General features: G+C 39.9%; 1 protein-coding gene and 1 long non-coding RNA gene across 2 annotated transcripts in view; one reads left to right on the top strand and one right to left on the bottom strand.

Annotated features, from left to right (window-relative positions):
- The window catches only part of LOC133657118 (cone cGMP-specific 3',5'-cyclic phosphodiesterase subunit alpha'-like), a 17,367-nt gene extending 1,919 nt beyond the window's left edge, over window positions 1-15,448 (bottom strand). Inside the window, exons 1-19 of the mRNA XM_062058064.1 lie at window positions 14,981-15,448; window positions 14,747-14,899; window positions 10,326-10,415; window positions 10,104-10,244; window positions 9,959-10,033; window positions 9,820-9,884; window positions 6,847-6,913; window positions 6,719-6,766; window positions 6,487-6,636; window positions 6,257-6,400; window positions 6,114-6,179; window positions 5,889-6,035; window positions 4,186-4,293; window positions 3,970-4,079; window positions 2,827-2,914; window positions 2,660-2,760; window positions 2,474-2,581; window positions 888-951; window positions 738-812 (exon numbers count right to left, since the gene is read on the bottom strand). Coding sequence (XP_061914048.1) covers window positions 738-812; window positions 888-951; window positions 2,474-2,581; window positions 2,660-2,760; window positions 2,827-2,914; window positions 3,970-4,079; window positions 4,186-4,293; window positions 5,889-6,035; window positions 6,114-6,179; window positions 6,257-6,400; window positions 6,487-6,636; window positions 6,719-6,766; window positions 6,847-6,913; window positions 9,820-9,884; window positions 9,959-10,033; window positions 10,104-10,244; window positions 10,326-10,415; window positions 14,747-14,899; window positions 14,981-15,448 — 2,268 coding nt within the window. The remainder of the gene's footprint in view (window positions 1-737; window positions 813-887; window positions 952-2,473; window positions 2,582-2,659; window positions 2,761-2,826; window positions 2,915-3,969; window positions 4,080-4,185; window positions 4,294-5,888; window positions 6,036-6,113; window positions 6,180-6,256; window positions 6,401-6,486; window positions 6,637-6,718; window positions 6,767-6,846; window positions 6,914-9,819; window positions 9,885-9,958; window positions 10,034-10,103; window positions 10,245-10,325; window positions 10,416-14,746; window positions 14,900-14,980) is intronic.
- Window positions 1-19,704, top strand: part of LOC133657123 (uncharacterized) — a 72,350-nt gene that overhangs the window by 46,652 nt on the left and 5,994 nt on the right. Inside the window, exons 2-4 of the long non-coding RNA XR_009827231.1 lie at window positions 9,855-9,902; window positions 9,970-10,039; window positions 10,125-10,250. This is a non-coding gene — a long non-coding RNA (uncharacterized LOC133657123). The remainder of the gene's footprint in view (window positions 1-9,854; window positions 9,903-9,969; window positions 10,040-10,124; window positions 10,251-19,704) is intronic.

Here is a 19,704-nt window from a genome sequence, read left to right as displayed (position 1 = left end):
CTTCTATCAACATGATTTGTATTCAAGAAGCACAAGTGAAAGTCTACAGTTTTTCTGACACGACGTGAAAAGAGCAAGCAGTTGGTGGGATTTCTAGCAATTGGCTGAAGAACAGAACGCATCACTATGATTTTTATTCGTTTTTGATTAAAAAAGATACAAAAAAGAATGTATCTGACACAAAAGGAATACAACAAGCAATCAATAGAGTTTTTATCCATAGTCGGCTTAAGAACACAGCACATCAACGTGGTTTCAAGCCATTGTTAGCTCAAGAAGGTTAAACGGAAGATTATGATTCTGACACTAGGTGAAAACAACAGAACACATTGGCATGGTTTTTGTCCATTGTTGGCTAAAGAAGTGTAAACAGGAGAAACCTGTAACTGCCTGTCAAGTGAAGGGAACAAGCAGTCTGATTGACCTATATCCATTGTTGGCTAAAGAAGGCCAAACTAAAGACACTATGTATAGACAACAGAACACATCTGCAGGATTTCTCTCCCTTGGTTCCATTGGCTAGAAAACTGGAAGCAGGGGAAACTTATCATTCTCACTGAAGACAACATAGAGTGTCTGCAACTATCATTGACTAAAGCAGAAACAACCGGTTGACACTTATACTTCTTTACACGGAGTAAAAACAACAGCATGTTAGCTTGATTCTACCAATCACTGGCAAAAGAAGACTTATTTCATCCTAAATGAAAACATTATATATATTTTAAAGCTCTTACAATGGGTTGCTGGTCCAGGACTGTCCTCTCCAAGTCTCCTTGCTCCCAAAATTCCGCTGCCACCATCAGAGCCACCTGTGACCAAGACAAACAGTTTTTAGAAACTTGATGTTAGGTAATCTTCACCATACATGCTCGTAAGCAACGCACCTTGCTCTGAACCTCCCACGGCTTTGTGATGGCTGACAAGTCACATGCTGTCATCATCATTGCCCTGCGGGAAAAAACCCAAGAGAATGAAATATTAATCTCTATTCTCAGGACATTAAATCAATCACAACTGGACTGTTAAGGTTGTCTTAGAAGATGTTTCGCCACTCATCTCAGCAGACGTCATCAATTCATGCTCAAGATTAGAAAGATCATCTCTAGCTCTAGTCAGACTAGATCAGGGGTGTCCAAACCTTTTGACTGGGGGGCCGCAATGGGCTTAAAAAAATTGTCTGGGGGCCGAAAGCTGACTGCATGCGAATAAATTAATTTATATGTATATATTAAAGTTAAAGTACCAATGATTACCACACAGACACTAGGTGTGGTGAAATTAACCTCTGCATTTGACCCATCCCCTTGTTGATACCCTGGGAGGTGAGGGGAGCAGTGGGCAGCAGCGGTGGCCGCGCTCAGGAATCATTTTGGTGATTTAACCCCCAATTCCAACCCTTGATGCAGAGTGCCAAGCAGGGAGGTAATGGGTCCCATTTTTATAGTCTTTGGTATGACTTGACCGGGGTTTGAACTCACGACCTACCGATCTCAGGGCGGACACTCAAACCACAAGGCCACTGAGCAGGTTTTATATATATATATATATATATATATATATATATATATATATATATATATATATATATATATATATATATATATATATATATATATATATATATATATATATATATATATATAGTATATATATATATAGTATATATAAAGCCTTTACATATTATTATAATAATATAATAGACATATAATGAATAATTATTATCATTGGTTATGAAGAGTATGTGAAAGTTCAACTCCTACTTTGTTTACTTTTGCCACAACCTCTGAGTCCTTAAGGTTTTGTAATCAATCAGAAATATCAAGCAGCACACCTAGATCATGGGTACTTTTACTTTTTTTTTTTTTAACTAAAATGCTCCAAACATGGATAAGTGTGGAGAGAGTATTTTGCATTTTTTCCCATCATCCCTTGTAATGGATTTAAATAGGTGTAATTTAGATTTTTTTTCCCCCAATGTTGATTGGACGTTTTTTATAATATCCACAAAGTTCAATGAGCAGGTAGTGTTGTGTGTGACCAAGTTTGTAGAATTTTTCTGCCAGTTGATTTTTTTTTCTGCACCATGACTACAGAAGGTTGTTTGGATTGGGTCATATAATTTAATGCTGTGCTGCTTGACCTTGCAAATACAATTAACAGTTGAGTAACTTTAATTTGCCTCTAGATAGGGATATATTGGCAGTTAGAAGAGAACTGGCTATTTGCACTCATATTGCTTATTTAACTTGTAGCGTCTAGTGGGTCAAATTGAAGATGTCATCTCATTTTAGCTCGCAGACCATAGTTTGGACACCCCTGGACTAGAGCTTTTCAGGGCATTGAACGGATGGAACTGGGAAGCCCAGATTGTCTCAAATGTTTTGCCTCTCATCTAAACCGGCTTTATCAGTTCATGATTAAGACTAGATAGAACAGCCCTAATCCGAAAAGTCTGCTATGAAGCATTTACATGATGATCTCCTTCCTGGTTGAATTGTTGGAGATGTAGCTGATCCTCTCTTTCTCCTCGGGCATCCCCTCTACGGCTTCAACAATCTTTTGGAACATTGTTCTCTTCCTGGATGAAAAGAAAGACATGTTTTCATAAAAAAACTAGTGCGTGTCACCGACCAACGGCTTCTGACTTTTTCCTTACTTGAAATAAAGGGCGAGGTCAGTGGCGATGATGCAGACTTCAAACAGATGCTGCACTGTCTCAAATTGGCGCTTTTGCAGGTTTTGAAAGATGTTCAGATTCTGATTGTGATAGCAGAGGATTAGTCGTCAGTGGATTCTGAGATGATTGCATTTAAAGGGGCGCACCTCGTCTTCCATAAGGGTTTTGCTGTACTCAAGGTGATGTCGCTCCATGATGGAGGTGCTGTGAAGCTTGGCCAGTGGAGATGCGCTCCTGGAAGAGGACACAATCACGATAAATTCCGTCGCTTTTCAGAAAATTGCAAACAGTGGGCCCCATTCAGCAATAAGTTCCTAACTTTTCCTCTTATCTTTCTTCCCAAGGGATTTCCTAAGAGGAGTCCATTCAAATTCATGACATGTTCTTAAATGGCCAAATTGTTCCCACCTGCTGTTCTTAAGTTGCTGAATGCCAAATGGTTAGCACGTGCATGACTATCATAATTTGCATATGAACACACCCTTACTTCCCCAATATGCATATGTAAACACTCTTTAATTCCGTAATTTGCATAGGTAAACGCCCTTAATTACCCATACAAGGGCACAATTCCGGCGGAAAAGCCGAACATCAAACACATGGAGAAAACACAAACAGATTGCAAAACAGAAATTCGTATTATCTCGCGCGGGGGAAATACATAATGTCAAAATGTAATTTTAAGAAAGGGGGGACTGCTGAGGATAGTCCAAAGCGTTCAAATTAATATTCGTCACTTCGGGCAAATAGGTCTACATGGTGGTTAAATATGCGCTCCCTCCCTAGGGCACGATCTGCGGCATCTGGCAGTAGCAGCAAAAGCATTGCCAGTGTGTGAGTTGAGTTGCCCATCACACGTCACGGCATTGTTGTGAAGATTTATAAACCGCGATTGTGTGCGTGTGTGTGTGTGTGGTATTTTGAAATGTCTATATATTGCTCATTTTGCGATATGTCTCTCTTTCTGTCTGTCTGTCTTATCTCTATCTATATATCTATCTATCTATCTATCTATCTATCTATCTATCTATCTATCTATCTATCTATGATATTAATTTAGCATTAGACAATAGAAGTAAGGGAACTTGTCACACTTAAAAACAAATAGGCCACCCTAAGAGTGTTCTGGAGCACTCGTAGATCTTGTTCTTACCTACGAACAAATCCCAGCTAAGAAAACATTGGTGAATACAAAAATCTCCTTAAAAACTTCGTAAGTGGGCATAAGAACAAAATGTGTTCTTAAGAACGGTTGCTGAATGGGGCCCAGTGACCACTTATCTCTTTACTTAGTCTGGTAGAGGTTGTTGGTCCCTCTGTGGTCGATGTCGTGGCAGAATCCAGCAGCCACCATGGCAAAGGCATCTAGATCCGAGTAGTACTTCTTCAGCTTGCCTGTCTGTTTTTGGAGCAACCAGGGTGTCGTCGTTTTTGGAGCAACCAGGGTGTCGTCGTAAAAGTCGATCAAGAATGGAAGTGTCATTAAAATAGGAAGTGGCACTCACAAGCAGAAGAGTGAACATGGTTTGTCCGACGTTGAAGCCGTGCCTCCAGTTGTGGTAGGTGATGTCACGGTAGCCCTTGCGAACGGTATACATCCATCGCGTCAAAATCTGCATGGTAAAGAAATGAACACACATATGCAAATTTGATTTAAAGAGATAAATAGATAGGTGTTCATGCGGCACGGACAACAAACACTGTAGTTCAGTGGTTCTCAAACTTTTTTTGTCATCCCCCACTTTGGACAAGGGGGAGTTTTCAAGCCCCACCTGCCCCCATCGCCCCAACAGAACGCTAATGCCAAGCTTAACATTTTCAAATTTATTGAACATCAAGTAACATCAAGTTGTATACATTCAAACTCAATAACATAAAATAACATCAAGTTCAATAATAAATAAAATAACTGTGCAGCTGTGGTATAACTTGCATCAAGTTCAATATCAAATAAAATAACTTGCATCAAGTTCAATAATAAATAAAACAAAAATGTTATAACTTGCATCAAGTTCAATAATAAATCAAAAAAAGTGTTATAACTTGCATCAAGTTCAATAATAAATAAATAAAAAGTGTTATAACTTGCATCAAATTCAATAATAAATCAAATAAAAGTGTTATAACTTGCATCAAGTTCAATAATAAATCAAATAAAAGTGTTATAACTTTCATCAAGTTCAATAATAAATAAAAAAAAGTGTTATAACTTGCATCAAGTTCAATAATAAATCAAATAAAAGTGTTATAACTTGCATCAAGTTCAATAATAAATAAAAAAAAGTGTTATAACTTGCATCAAGTTCAATAATAAATCAAAAAAAGTGTTATAACTTGCATCAAGTTCAATAATAAATCAAATAAAAGTGTTATAACTTGCATCAAGTTCAATAATAAATCAAAAAAAGTGTTATAACTTGCATCAAGTTCAATAATAAATCAAAAAAAGTGTTATAACTTGCATCAAGTTCAATAATAAATAAAAAAAAAGTGTTATAACTTGCATCAAGTTCAATATCAATATATCAATCAATGTTTATTTATATAGCCCTAAATCACAAGTGTCTCAAAGGGCTGTACAAGCCACAACGACATCCTCGGTACAGAGCCCAATAATAAATCAAATAAAAGTGTTATAACTTGCATCAAGTTCAATAATAAATCAAAAAAAGTGTTATAACTTGCATCAACTTCAATAATAAATCAAATAAAAGTGTTATAACTTGCATCAAGTTCAATAATAAATCAAAAAAAGTGTTATAACTTGCATCAAGTTCAATAATAAATCAAATAAAAGTGTTATAACTTGCATCAAGTTCAATAATAAATCAAATAAAAGTGTTATAACTTGCATCAAGTTCAATAATAAATCAAATAACTTGCATCAAGTTCAATAATAAATAAAAATAAAAGTGCCACTTTGCAATCTTTGCAAAAAAAAAAGGAGGAGCTAATGCATTTGGCAAGACAGGGGAAGTGAACATGAGTTTTACAGTACTCCAGCATTAGTGGCTACAAAGTACCCCCCCCCCCCCCCCCCACAATACCTGCCAGTCCAGGCCCTTGAAATCATCCCAGCTCTACCACCATACATAGATCTGATCTGACCCAAAATTCTGTCTCGTCTTGTGAGATGAATGTATCGTCACAGTCCTAAAAATCACCATTGGATAAATGATACCCCTATTGGTTGACAGCACGCAGTTACCTCTGCTGGTACTTTAAACTTCTCGACCACGCCCAGGTCAAAAAAGCAGCGGATGCCGCACTTGATGAGCTCCAACTCGGACAGTGGAAAGTCACTGAAGCGGAACTCATGCAGCTCCACGGTCTTGGATTCAGGAATGTTGGCTCTCTGGACGTACGCAACATACGTAATCACAAACTGCAACACTTTTTTTGCCTTGAAAAAAGTATATATTAGAATGCCTACCAGAAGTTTGTACATCTCTTTCTGCTCACAGTCCTCAGGTGCAGAACCAAACTTTTCTTGCGTGCTCTGTAGGGCGGAAATGCCTTTTAGCTTCCGATTCTTCAGGGTCCAGTAATAATACTGTAGCATCAGGGGAGGCTTACCAAGATGCTCTGCACATCGCTCGGGGTGGCCTTGCTTTGGTACATGAGGACTTCCTGTGCGATGTCCTTGCTCCACTCGGTCCTGTTGAGTTTGTCGTATGTGTCGCTATTCAGAGTGGACCAGCCGAGGAACTGGGTCAGAGCCTGGAGACATGCAACATTTAAGTGTCAATCCAAACTGAGCATCCTTGTCAAATTAAGAGTGTAGATAAGAAAAGTTCATTACGTACTTCTGTAATTTGCTCGTCATTCTCATCAAACGGTTTGCCGTCTTTCCTGTTGAAGAAAGTTGCGACCCCAACAATTTCTTCCTTTTTGTTGACGATGGGAAGGGCGAGGACGTTCTTGATCGTCCACCCGCTTTCGTCCACCGCCTCTTTCTGCAAGACCGATGCAGACGTTAGGACTTTCTGAAGACTTGAGACACCAGCGTTCTGACGTCTTCAGAAAGTTGTGTCTCACCTGAAATGCAAAATACTCATCTGATCCGGCGTTCATCATGTTGCAGATCTAAAGAAAATGAAAAGGTGTGTTTAGCATACTAGAGATTGTGTCTTTTTTTCAAATAATGAGGCAAATGTACAGCTTACCATTCCATTCTCAGCCACATATGCTGGCAATCCGCTGACCAGGGCCCAGTGGTCTGCAGGGGGGCCGCTGTAAAACCGTGCAGGAGCTTGTTAACATGTGTCTCTCTCTCAATATTCAACAACCTCCACCTAGTACACAAAACCTGATGCTCTCTGAGGAATTTATATTCTCACACTCGGCATCAGCATATTGCACAAGAGCTCACTCAGTTCAGCAACCATTTCTGTGCATGTTTTGCTTTTTCTTTAACTTTTCCAAAAGAGCCAGCAGCCCCAACAATGAGTTAAGTAAAGAATGAGTCAGATACGCTATTAAGTTTTTACGGTTTACAGTATTTAACTTCCCTTTACAGCAATTTATACAAAACAGTTGGGATGTAAGAATTGTGAGTCTGCAGTATTTGTCATTGGTCATTAAAGAGCACACTAGGCTCTTTCACACTGCCTATAAAAGCCGTCTTTTTCCTTTGTCTTCTCTGTATAAACAGCACAGACAGAGTAAATTTATGCGGCTTTGCTGCCTGTGAGGAAAAAGGAATACAATGGTACCCGATCGGCTTACAAGTTCTTTGGGATATGAGCGGTCTCTCATCTATTTGTGCTGCTTTAGGTTGCGAGCAAAAATTCAGTTTCGGAGCCTCCCGGCCGCTAGTTCCCGTACAGCAGGGCTATTCAATTACCGTATTTTTCGGACTATAAGGCGCACTTAAAATCCTTTAAATACCAGTACGCCTAATTTACGGAATAATTTTGGTTGTGCTGGTGAAATGATAAGTGTGACCAGTAGATGGCAGTCACACATAAGAGATACATGTAAACCGCAATATAATGGCAGTCACCTGTAAGAGATACATGTAGTATGACTGCAATATGACTCAAGTAAACAACACCAAAATTGTATATGTTCCATTGAAAATATAGAGCATTACACACGGTGCTCAAAAATCTATCAATATATTTTAGTACGACTTTGGTAAGCTATGAAGCCAAACCGCTTGATGGATTGTACTGTGCTTCAACATACAAGTATTATTATGGTGTGTGTATAAGGTAAGACATATTATCTGGCGTTTTGTTTCGCAATATTATGCAAAAGCAACTTTTCTTACCTTCTGGTACCTGCTGATCTATATTTGGGATCTGCATAAGTCCTGAAAATTTGCACGTGTCCGCCTTTGTAGTCCATGACGACACCGTAGTCGATAAGCTTCTTCTTTTTCTCTATCTTCTGTTCATCCTCCACTGTTGCCATTTCTAATATATAGTAGTGTAAAGTTCTTACTTTAAACTCGCCATGAAAGCACTAAAACATACCGGTGTAGTGAGTTTACATTATTCACCCAAGGAACCTTAGTTATTAGAGAGTTCCGGTCGGACGGTTTTTCATGGGACACAGGAGGAAATGCTGCTCCGTTATTGATTGAAGTAGAGTCTGAATGTCATTAAAACAGTTAGCTCCATATTTTGACACTTCTTCCACTCCCGTCCTTGCACGCTACACCGCTACAACAAAGATGACGGAGAAAACATGCTGTCGAAGGTGAGCCACGAGCCACGTAAATAAGACCGCCCACAAAACGGCGCATCCGGAAGCGACTGTCAGAAAGTGACTTGAAGATTATCTGTAAAACATAATCTATGCAACATTTTGACCAAAGAACCACCGTTACATGTTATGTAGACCACAAGGAAGTGTTTTCCATTTAGAAATTTTTTTTATAATATGACCACTTTAATGCGCCCTATAATCCGGTGCGCCTTTTGTATGAAAATAGACCTGACTAGACCCGCTCATCGGCAGTGCGCCTTATAATCCGTAAAAAACTGTACATAATGAAGAGGGTCGCAGCTTCATGAGTCCAAGGGCTCGGGGGGCCGACATCGAAATGTGGATGTTTCGTCAGGAAGTGCCTCGTCAGGTTATATTCCTTTGAGACTTAGTTTCCTTAATTAGTTACTTAATTACAACGTAAACACACCAACTTTCAAACTGCACGGTCAATAAATTCAAAGTTTTAATGAATACTTACCACGCTACTGTATTTTAATGTTGGTCATTATGATGGTACTTGGAGAGCCAAGTGTATTCTGAGGTGGTACTTCGTGGAACAAGTTTAAGAACCACTGTTCTATTATATTGTTTTTCATCCAAAATGTATAATTGAAATGTTTTTCTTTTTAAAAGGCATGTTATATTGTACAAAATTGTATTGTTTTGGGGGGCCAAGTACGGATTAATTAGATTTTAATTAATTTCAATGGACGACGCTGTTTAGCGGTAAAAGTTATCACGCTGTAGCAGAAAACCGGTACAGAGATGTGAAGTTTGTTGTGTTGAAAGCAGTGTCGCTGTCTTGAAAGTATTTAGGCTGTCAGCGTGCAAAGGCGCACTCAGTTATGCAATATTATGAGGGATTTCTGTGTTAAAAAGGCTGCTGATTGTTTGTAATATTACTAGTATTACTGCGTAATACTAGCAATGCGTAACCCATTCATACACTTGTATTGGCAATTGGGCTCTAGCTTGCGGTTAAGCATAACTTCCTACGGTGTGTAGTGTCGCATGTTTAGCTATTCATCCTCCTCCTGGGATGATATTTGTAAGAAACATAGTTTATGTCGTAGAGACTGATCTCCAAATTAACCCCAATTGAAACACAATTGAAATGTGGGTGGTTGGTGAGCCTTTTGTTCGTTTTTTTTTTTTTTTTTGGTCTTTGTACTCAATATTATGTGGGATTTCTGTGTTAAAAAGGCTGCTGATTGTTTGTAATATTTCTAGTATTACTAAGTAATACTAGATAAGCTTAACCCATTTATACACTTGTACGGCAATTGCACTGACAATTGTACTCTAAATCTAGTTAATAAACATTTTGGTATTGTAATAGCTTTGATCCTGAACAGAGTATTTTTCTATTTCTATCATTTCCCACGGAAAATAAACATGTCAGAACTGGACTCGCTACTTACGGGATGACTTTAATCTCCTCTTTGTCTTCCAGCAGGTAGTCAATAATTTTGTAGAAGTTGATTTCCTGATGGTATTGAACAAAGTAAGTTATTTGATATTTATTTAAAAAATTAGTAACATGATGTGTGATGAACATACTCTGCCATCAGGTGTCTTGGGACCCTTGTAAGGTTCCTGTTCCCCAAGTTTGATGGCCCACTCATCAAAGAACTCCTGAAGGTGAAACCAAACATATCAGCACAGTACATTATTTAGGACATACTTCTAGAACTTTGCTCCTTACTTTGTCTCTGGTCATGTCCAGGAGTCCCACAGAGTACCTCTCACACTTGATGTAAGTCCTGACCGTGTACATGGCCTTGTGAAACTGCCTCTCGATGTCCGTCAGTTCTTCAAACACTTTGCTGGCCGACCACAGCAGAACCTGCAGGTGTGTGTACTCACCTTAACTTATCATTGTTATTTATGTGGCACTCTTTGCCAATTAGGGAATATGTGTTTTTACCTGGCTTCTCCTCGACTCCACGTCCCACATGTAAGCAGTGTGAGCTTGGAGGGCAACCACAGCAGCAAAGTTGACATATTTATTGAAGAGCTGTCAGAAACAAAAACAATAGGCGTGTAATTGATCGTATTTGACTCCATATTGATTAGACAGTAGAGCAACTCTCCGATGCATTCCTGCAGAGTGTCACCTGACCTTTCAGCGTTTCCACTCTCATTGGATTGTACTGTTTAGGTTGGTCAGAGACGCCCCTGTTGGGTGGGCAACAAGGGCTCCTTTATTATTGGTTTGAAAGAATTATTAGACCGTTTTGAGTATACCAACCTTTATTAAGCTTCACGGGACAAAACATGACTTTTTTGTCCTTTTAATAATTTTTTGTTGTATTTTATTATTTTTGTTGTGTTACTCCATTATACATGATTTTTCCTGAGAGGGTTTTTATCATGTTAAATTACAAAAATTAAACGTACAATTTTTTCACGTACAGATATTCGACAATACTCCAAACAATTTAGATTCATGTTTTTGTTAACTTTTTTTTGCTGGATTCTTGATTTATTTATTTTTTCTTCTGGAATATCTCAGTAAACTTCAGTCTTTAAAAAAAATATCAAGACACGTAGTTTTTTTGTTTTTTTTTAAACCTATTTTAACACTTTGAAGCCTGATCAAATTATGTCAGTTTTCGATTAGTATAAATGTGCATAGCATGAGTTATTTCACAATATTTGAATAAAAGCCTTTCTGAAGGGTCTACATTTAGATGAAATAAACATGTTTGAAATTTTTGTTTACGACTGGAGATTATGGCGAAACGAACAAGAAAGTACCCTTTTTGTCAGTTTTGGCTTTGAAGATAATTAAAATCGAATGTCCTCAGAGGGTTGTACAATGCCATTTGGCACCTACAGTATAACCTTTTTTTTAACTTAATCGTCATGTTTTTTATAATGACATGTAATGATAAGCATAAAAAATAATTATTTTTTGCATTTTATCGAATGATACCTTTTTAGTATTAGCATACTTTGTTGATTGGCTAGGTGGAATCACATGTGTTTACTACCTTTCGAGGTGAGACCAAAATGACAAAATATTGGAGTGACGGCATGATGCAATATTATGAAGTTTTAAAAAAGGCAAACTTGCTGATTCAGCTCTGGTAGTTGATCTCATTACATAATGTGGGTGTGCCTATTATAGATAGGTTTCAGATGACGTCATTTTGTGTGTCAAAACTAAGCGAAGCGTGTATGCAAACACTTTTAACCAAGCACACCTCTGTTGTTATTGTTGTGCGAAATGGGTCACACATGCGTCGTGTGGGGTTGTAGAAACCGCGCGAATTCAGGACAAGGAACCACAAAGTACTACGATATTCCTAAGGTTCATTGTAAAGCGGGGAAAATAAACCGAGCGACTGTCGACAGAAAGGCGCAACCTGTGGCTGGCTAGAATCAATCGAGCTGGATTTACTCGCGATCCAGCAAAACGACTATAAAGTTTGCTATGATCAGTTGGCTATGATCAGTTTGTAACAGGTAATGTGCTTTGAATTATGCTGTTTTCTTTGTCCATGATAAAGGCTGTTATGCACAGAATATATATGAAAACAACCAGTCATGTATACTAATTGTAATAATAATGTGATTGAATGTGTTTCTTAGTCTTACACAGAGCAGACCTTTATGATGTTACCCACCCAGACTGGTTGCCATCCTTGAAAATGGGACCAGAAGTACCCAACTCACAACCTGTTGATCCACAGTCATCCAAAAAGAGCTATCAATATCAGATATAACTCTTTGCAAACCCCATCTAACGTCTGTCTGTAGGAAACGTTCATGTCCTCTTTCAAATTTCCCGAAGTAGACGTCATTGTCGAAGCAAAAGTGTGAATAATATTTAGAAAACTGCCGCAGGCGAATAAACAAAGTTATGACACACAAGATGCCGGTTGCCGCGAGGCTTACCCATAATCCTTCGCTAACGAAAACCCATGTATTGTGACTACCGTAATTTCCGGACTATAAGCCGCACCTGACTATAAGCCGCACCAGCTAAATTTAGGGGAAAATACAGATTGCTCCATATATAAGCCGCACCCGACTTTAAGCCGCAGGGTTTTGATGTGTAATTACCGTAGTATATAGGGGTTTCTGCTACCACGGAGGGGATTGTCGGGACAGAGATGACTGTTTGGGAACACAAAGCGTCCCATTTATTAACAATAAATCTTTCAATCATTCAATCAAACTTTCACATCTTTGACATGGCGAACAGCATTCGTGCAGAGTACAAATAATACAACGGTGCAAAGTAATACAAAGTGCTCGCCTGTACGTTATCAAAATAACCAGCCTACCGGTATATGAAAAGTCAGTCTTTAATCATTGTGTCATCGTCTTCCTCCTGCGTACTAAAACCACCGAAATCCTCTTTGTCGGTGTCAGAGAAGAACAGGCCGTAAATAAGCCGCACCGTTGTATAAGCCGCAGGGACCAGAACGAGGGGAAAAAGTAGCGGCTTATAGTCCGGAAATTACGGTAGTAAGTTTAGTTTTAAGGACACTACATTAAAAAGTTAAAGTACCACTGATAAGTCACACAGAGGTGTGGGGAAATTATCCTCTGCATTTGACCCATTCCCTTGTTCCACCCCCTGAGCGGTGAGGGGAGCAGTGAGCAGCAACAGTGGCCGCGCTCGGGAATCATTTTGTTGATTTAACCCCTAATTCCAACCCTTGATGCTGATTGCCAAGCAGGGAGGTAATGGGTCCCATTTTATAGTCTTTGGTATGACTCGGCCGGGGTTTGAACTCACGACCAATGTTCCCTCTAAGGTGTGCGCCTGTGCAATTGCGCACTGCTCAAGCATCCTCTGCGCACGGCAAATCTATGCCGCGCACAAAATCAAATAAAAAATAAGCGCATAACAATTTTCCACACGACACGGACACGACAGAGAAAACAGTTTTCGTCATCATTGTTCAAATATTGTAACGTCTGTCGAGACGCTTTGAGGACATGAATTCCATCGAGCACTTTACTGAGCAAAACTCTTTATTGTCGGCCATAAACACATCATCAAAACATTAGTAAAAAAAATGATATCTAGCAAAACTGGTCATTTTCTGCAGTACAAACCAGACCAAAACCAACTTTGTTATATCAACAGCAGCCGCTCGCTCTTTCTCACTTGCGCCAACACATGCACATATGGCACTTAGCCAGTGATGCGTTTACAGCCACACAAAAAGTCAGACCACTCCAACACCACACATAAAGTGTAATTCCAGGTCGTTACACTATGATTTACCAATCAAATGTGTGCTTATTCTAGTGTCATTTATTAGGAATCTTAATTTATAAATATTAATAATGAAATGCTGTTAGTATATTAAATAAATACTAATAAAAATATATTTTTTACAAACAGGAAGTTGCAGGAATGTACACATGATCCCTGCTTACATCTCATTGTGCAACATGTGAATGTTTTAATGGGAACTAAATGCAATGTCTGAAAGGGGTACAAATTATTTCCAAAGCAGGACCTCCACCCAGACAAACAATACAAGTACACAGTTCATGAAAAACAATATTTTTTGTTATTGTCATTGTAAGTGGGCTTAAACACTTATATTAGAAAATAACCTCATGGAAATGACTGCTGTCATTTGATTATAATAATAAGAGAATGTTGTCTGTCTATCTGTGTTGGCCCTGCGATGATGTGGGGACTTGTCCAGGGTGTACCCCGCCTTCCGCCCGAATGCAGCTGAGATAGGCTCCAGCACCCCCTGCGACCCCGAAAGGGACAAGCGGTAGAAAATGGATGGATGGATGGAGATTGAACTTGTTATTTAGTCAGGTTTGGGGCAGGTGTGCTGCTGGTGTAGCCACAGTGTGCACGTGTGATGTTGCTCACATGGGCTCCACTGAATGCTCAGGGAGTTTTTGCGTTTGCTCACACACATGAAAAATTAGAGGGAACATTGCTCACGACCTACCGATCTCAGGGCGGACACTCTAACCACAAGGCCACTGAGCAGGCTATTAGGGCTATTGACCTGATGGCTCATGGGCCAAGTCTGATCTGAATAACACCAGACTGCTCCCCTGAGTTCAGTTCAAAAGTTCAACCAGTGTAAAGGCATTGTCAGACTCCTACATCGGCATATTAACCTCCTAAAGGCCAATATCCACTACAGTGGACACTTGTATATTTAGTCAAATTTGTAACTCCGATAAAAGAAATAGAGCAAAAAGAAATGTCCAATAAGGAGGAAGCTGGTGGTCATAATAAGAATATAGCATAGGTACCCCCGGTCCTTAACTTCCTGGAAATGTGGCCCTTAGAACAGGTTAGTTTAACCGCTCTGTTCTACAGACTGTAGACCTGAGCTGTGTGCTCACCTCCTGATCACTCTTTGAGAAAGCGTCGGCGCCCTGCTTGTTGAGGGCCATGATGACGCCTATCGGGTCCTTTTCGCACATGATGGGAGCCGTAATCATATTTTTGGTGGTGTATTTGGTCTGCTTGTCCACAAAGTCGCTGAAATGAGAGTCCTGAAAGTAAACGGACACAGGAGAGGACGTAAAACACGACGTAACGCTCCAAGACCACAGAGCAGTGTCGGATCCACTAACCTTCTTCACGTCGGCGATATTCTGAGGCTTTTTGGAGTGTGCCGTCCACCCAACGATCCCCATGTCTGTGGGGAAAACAATCTCCACGTTGGGGTTCACCAAATTTTTGTCAAACGCCGAATTGTGCGTGACGTCGAAGAGGATGGTGGACAGCTCGGGCGTTCCGTTGCGGGACCGGTAGCCGAAGTAGCTGCAGCGATCCGCCTGCACCAGCAGAGCGATCCTCTGGAGGATTTTGTGCAAGGCTTTCTCCATATCCACCTCGCCTTGCATCTCCTTGATCAGCTCGAATAAGAACTCAGCCTCCTGGATGGTGGAGACGTCCTTGTAAGAGGACGGGTCTTTGACCTGCACCTGGTTGTTGAAGGCAGCTGTGATCATATCGGCTTTGACCTTTTTTTCGTAGTACTCCTTTGCAACCTGGGGGTTGTTGTCAAGGAACTTCTCCACTGTGTCCTTGTCGCCCATTTTTGCTCCTGCAAGTTTGGATATTCCTTCTGTTGCGTTTACTTGGAAGAGCAAATCAGTTCCTACCTCCAGAAGATGTGACGGTGCTGTACTCACTGAGGCATCGTCCAGGTCCTACTTTTTCACTGGCTAACCCGGTGGTAAGGGGATCCCAAAGGGCACTAATGACTTTTGACGCAAGCGTCATAAAGCCTTCTTAAGTTGTAAATCCCACCACTTGACATTTTGCAAGCGTCAATCGCATCCCAGGTAATGACAGTTATGGCACCAGCAGTGTGAGGTTCGGAACTTCAGACAGCACCTTTTATACTTGTTGGGTTAAGAGTCATCCAAACATTGCTGTGTGAATTCTAATCTAATTAAGTCATATTTACGTGCTTGATTTACGTCGAGAAAGGAATAATCCCTTTTCAGAGGTACAATTGACAGGATTAGCAGGGCGGTGCTTAGAGTTGTGATTCTAGGGCAGGGGTCAGCAAACTTCACTATCAAAACAGACATTTTGCCACCTTATCCACTACAGAAAAATAGTATAGAGCCGCAAAACATAACACAGCTTTTAAAGTTTTAAAATGTTCCATCTTTTTAATTTTTTATTTTACCGGAAAAGCAAATCTGTCCATTTGAATTAAAAGTATTTTTCTTTTTTTTGGCAAGTATTCATGGTTAGCTTACCCAAGGCGTTGCACACTCAAGAAGCTGAACTGAACACGCAGGCTTCCAGTCTCTTTTTCTTGCTTTCTTTGCACCTCAGCTTGTGTGCATTCACTTTTTAAAAGTGCAAACTTTTCTCACTCCGGGTTTTCAAAAAGATTTTAGGGAGCCATAACAAGGAGGCACAAGAATGGCGGGTTGGAGAAGTATTGTCACCCAATGATGACAGCTGGGAGTACTTTTGCCTCTATATTTCTATATTTCTAAAGTGAGAAATTTGTTGTCAAAATTGGATCTCGAAATGATCATTCACGCGTTCATTTCCTCTCGCATTGACTATAGCAATTCTCTTTTCACTCTCTTCAACAAGTTAACTCTAAAGAGACTTCAGACTGTACAAAATGCGGCTGCCAGACTTTTGACCGGTGCACCCAGAACAGCCCATATCACCCCCGTTTTATCCAGTCTTTATTGGCTTCCAGTTAAATTCCGCATTGAGTTTAAGATTTTAGTCCTGACATTCCGTGCGTTGCATGGTGGGGCCCCTCAGTACATCACTGACTTGCTATGCCCCTACTCTTCAGGGCCCAGCCTCCGGTCTTCAGGCCAGGGTCTTCTAAAGATCCCAAAAACTTGTTTTAAAACCCGTGGAGACCTGGCATTCCAGGCTATAGCTCCCAGACTCTGGAATAACTTGCACCAGTCCCTCCGTGATCTTGACTGTGTTGAAACTTTTAAGAAACATTTGAAAACTTCTCTTTTTTAGTAAAGCTTTTTAGTTTATGCAGCTTTTAACTATCAATTTTAATCCACTGTGTATCCTTTTTATGATGTTGCCCCTGTTGTTTTAAATTGAATTGCTGTATTACTTCACCTATGTTTTGTAAAGCGCTTTATAAATAAAATTTACTTACTTACTTACTTACTCTATATCATTATAACCTCCGTGTTTTTGAACATTTGTATTAATTATTTGGTTGCGCTCCAAATTAGAGAAAATCGAAAATATTACCTCAACAAAATGTCCCTTTCTGGACTGGAGTTGTTTGCTGAGAAATTGTGTTTCAGTTTTGATGTCGTGTTTCTTTTTCTGGTTTTTGAAATAACTTGTTTCAACGGCCACTCTCTCCCCGAGCTTGGAAATTTGCTCCTGAGTACAGGTCTGAAAAAGAAATGATAGCTCAATTCTTTCATATGTCTTGCATTTATGGAAGAAAATAAAAAAATTAAATCAATGATATATCGAATATACTCGATATATCGCGGGTTTGTCTCTGTGCGATATAGAAAATGACTATATCGTGATATTCGAGTATGCGTTCTCACGCAGTTGCTTTTAGCTTTACACTTCAGGCTCTTCTCGCTCTTTCTTGTCGCTCCTTATCACAGAGACATAAAACAAGCGCACCTTCTTACATACAGTACGTCACATAATGTCGCGCGTGGGTAACGTTAGCTGTGATGCTAGCGGTGCGGTGCGAGTGGTAATACGAGAGAAAGAAGGTGCCAATCTGGTAACAAATGAAGGAAGAATTATTTCCCAAGAAAAACAGCACGGGGTCCATCGTCTGGCGGTGGTTTGGCTTCAAGCGGGAACATGTCGAACAGACAACCGTAATATGTCAAGTATGCGGCAAAAGTGTTGCTACAAAAAGTAGCAGCACTGCTAATTTGTAGCATGACTTGAAAAGTCACCCGCTAGAGAATGAAGAGTGCTTGAAACTCCGCGTGTCAACATCTCCGTTCGGTGCAACACCCACAAAATGCCGAAGCAACCATTTCCACATCAACACCGTATGAAAAAATAGTCAACAACAGAAGGAGATAACGTCCGCAGGAACCTACCACATAGCGAAGGACGTACACTATTTGATTTCCTATTACGCAGACATTTTTATTTTGACAGTTATTGAAATATCTTGTGTGACATCATGCACAAAAGTGCACTTTATTTGTTTTAAACTATTGCAGTGGCGTCCTGTACAAAAAGTGCACTTTAATTTAGTGTTGTTTTGATAAGTCATCTTAGTGACATCATGCACAAAAGTGCACTAATAGCTTGTTTTAAAATGTCTCTGACAATCTGGCACTTTCTGTTTTGGAAATGACATGAATGTTTGTGCCACTGCTTAATAACTGTTTAATAAATAGTTTTGGTAAATTGACTTAGTTGTGGTTTCCCTCTCTGCATGAAAGTTTAAAATGAGCATATATTAATGCAGTATGAACAAGAATGTTTTAATGTAGACACATAGAATCATCACAGTGCTGTGATTACAGGACTGTCTCAGAAAATTAGAATATTGTGATAAAGTTCTTTATTTTCTGTAATGCAATTAAAAAAACAAAAATGTCATACATTCTGGATTCATTACACATCAACTGAAATATTGCAAGCCTTTTATTGTTTTAATATTGCGGATTATGGCATACAGCTTAAGAAAACTCAAAAATCTTATCTCAAAAAATTAGAATATTTCCTCAGACCAAGTAAAAAAAATATATTTATAACAGCAAAACAAAATCAAACATTTGAAAATGTCAATTAATGCACTCAGTACTAGGTTGGGAATCCTTTTGCACGGATTACTGCATCAATGCGGCGTGGCATGGAGGCAATCAGCCTGTGGCATTGCTGAGGTGTTATGGATGCCCAGGATGCTTCAATAGCGGCCTTTAGCTCATTTGCATTATTGGGTCTGGTGTCTTTCAGCTTCTTCTTCACAATACCCCACACATTCTCTATGGGGTTCAGGTCAGGGGAGTTGGCAGGCCTATGGAGGACAGTAATGCCATGGTCAGTACACCAGTTACTGGTGGTTTTGGCACTGTGGGCAGGTGCCAGATCATGCTGGAAAATAAAATCATCATCTCCATAGAGCTTTTCAACAGATGGAAGCATGTAGTGCTCTAAAATCTCTTGGTACACAGCTTTATTGACTCTGGACTTGGAAACACAGTGGACCAACACCAGCAGCTGACATGGCTCCCAAAACCATTGCTGACTGTGGGAACTTCACGCTGGATTTCAAGCAACTTGGATTTTGCTCCTCTCCAGCCTTCCTCCAGACTCTAGCACCTTGACTTCCAAATGAAATACAAAACTTGCTTTCGTCTAAAAACAGGACTCTGGACCACTCTGCAACTGTCCAGTGCTTCTTTTCCATAGCCCAAGTCAGACGCTTCTAGAGATTTTAGAGCACTACATGCTTCCATCTGTTGAAAAGCTCTATGGAGATGATGATTTTATTTTCCAGCATGATCTGGCACCTGCCCACAGTGCCAAAACCACCAGTAACTGGTGTACTGACCATGGCATTACTGTCCTCCATAGGCCTGCCAACTCCCCTGACCTGAACCCCATAGAGAATGTGTGGGGTATTGTGAAGAAGAAGCTGAAAGACACCAGACCCAATAATGCAAATGAGCTAAAGGCCGCTATTGAAGCATCCTGGGCATCCATAACACCTCAGCAATGCCACAGGCTGATTGCCTCCATGCCACGCCGCATTGATGCAGTAATTCATGCAAAAGGATTCCCAACCAAGTACTGAGTGCATTAATTGACATTTTCAAATGTTTGATTTTGTTTTGCTGTTATA

This window comes from Entelurus aequoreus, linkage group LG09 (genome assembly GCF_033978785.1).
Source record: "Entelurus aequoreus isolate RoL-2023_Sb linkage group LG09, RoL_Eaeq_v1.1, whole genome shotgun sequence".
In the NCBI taxonomy this organism is placed as follows: Eukaryota; Metazoa; Chordata; class Actinopteri; order Syngnathiformes; family Syngnathidae; genus Entelurus; species Entelurus aequoreus.
The sequence above is the reverse complement of the archived record's forward strand: the minus strand, read 5'-3'. Positions and strand labels throughout refer to the sequence as shown.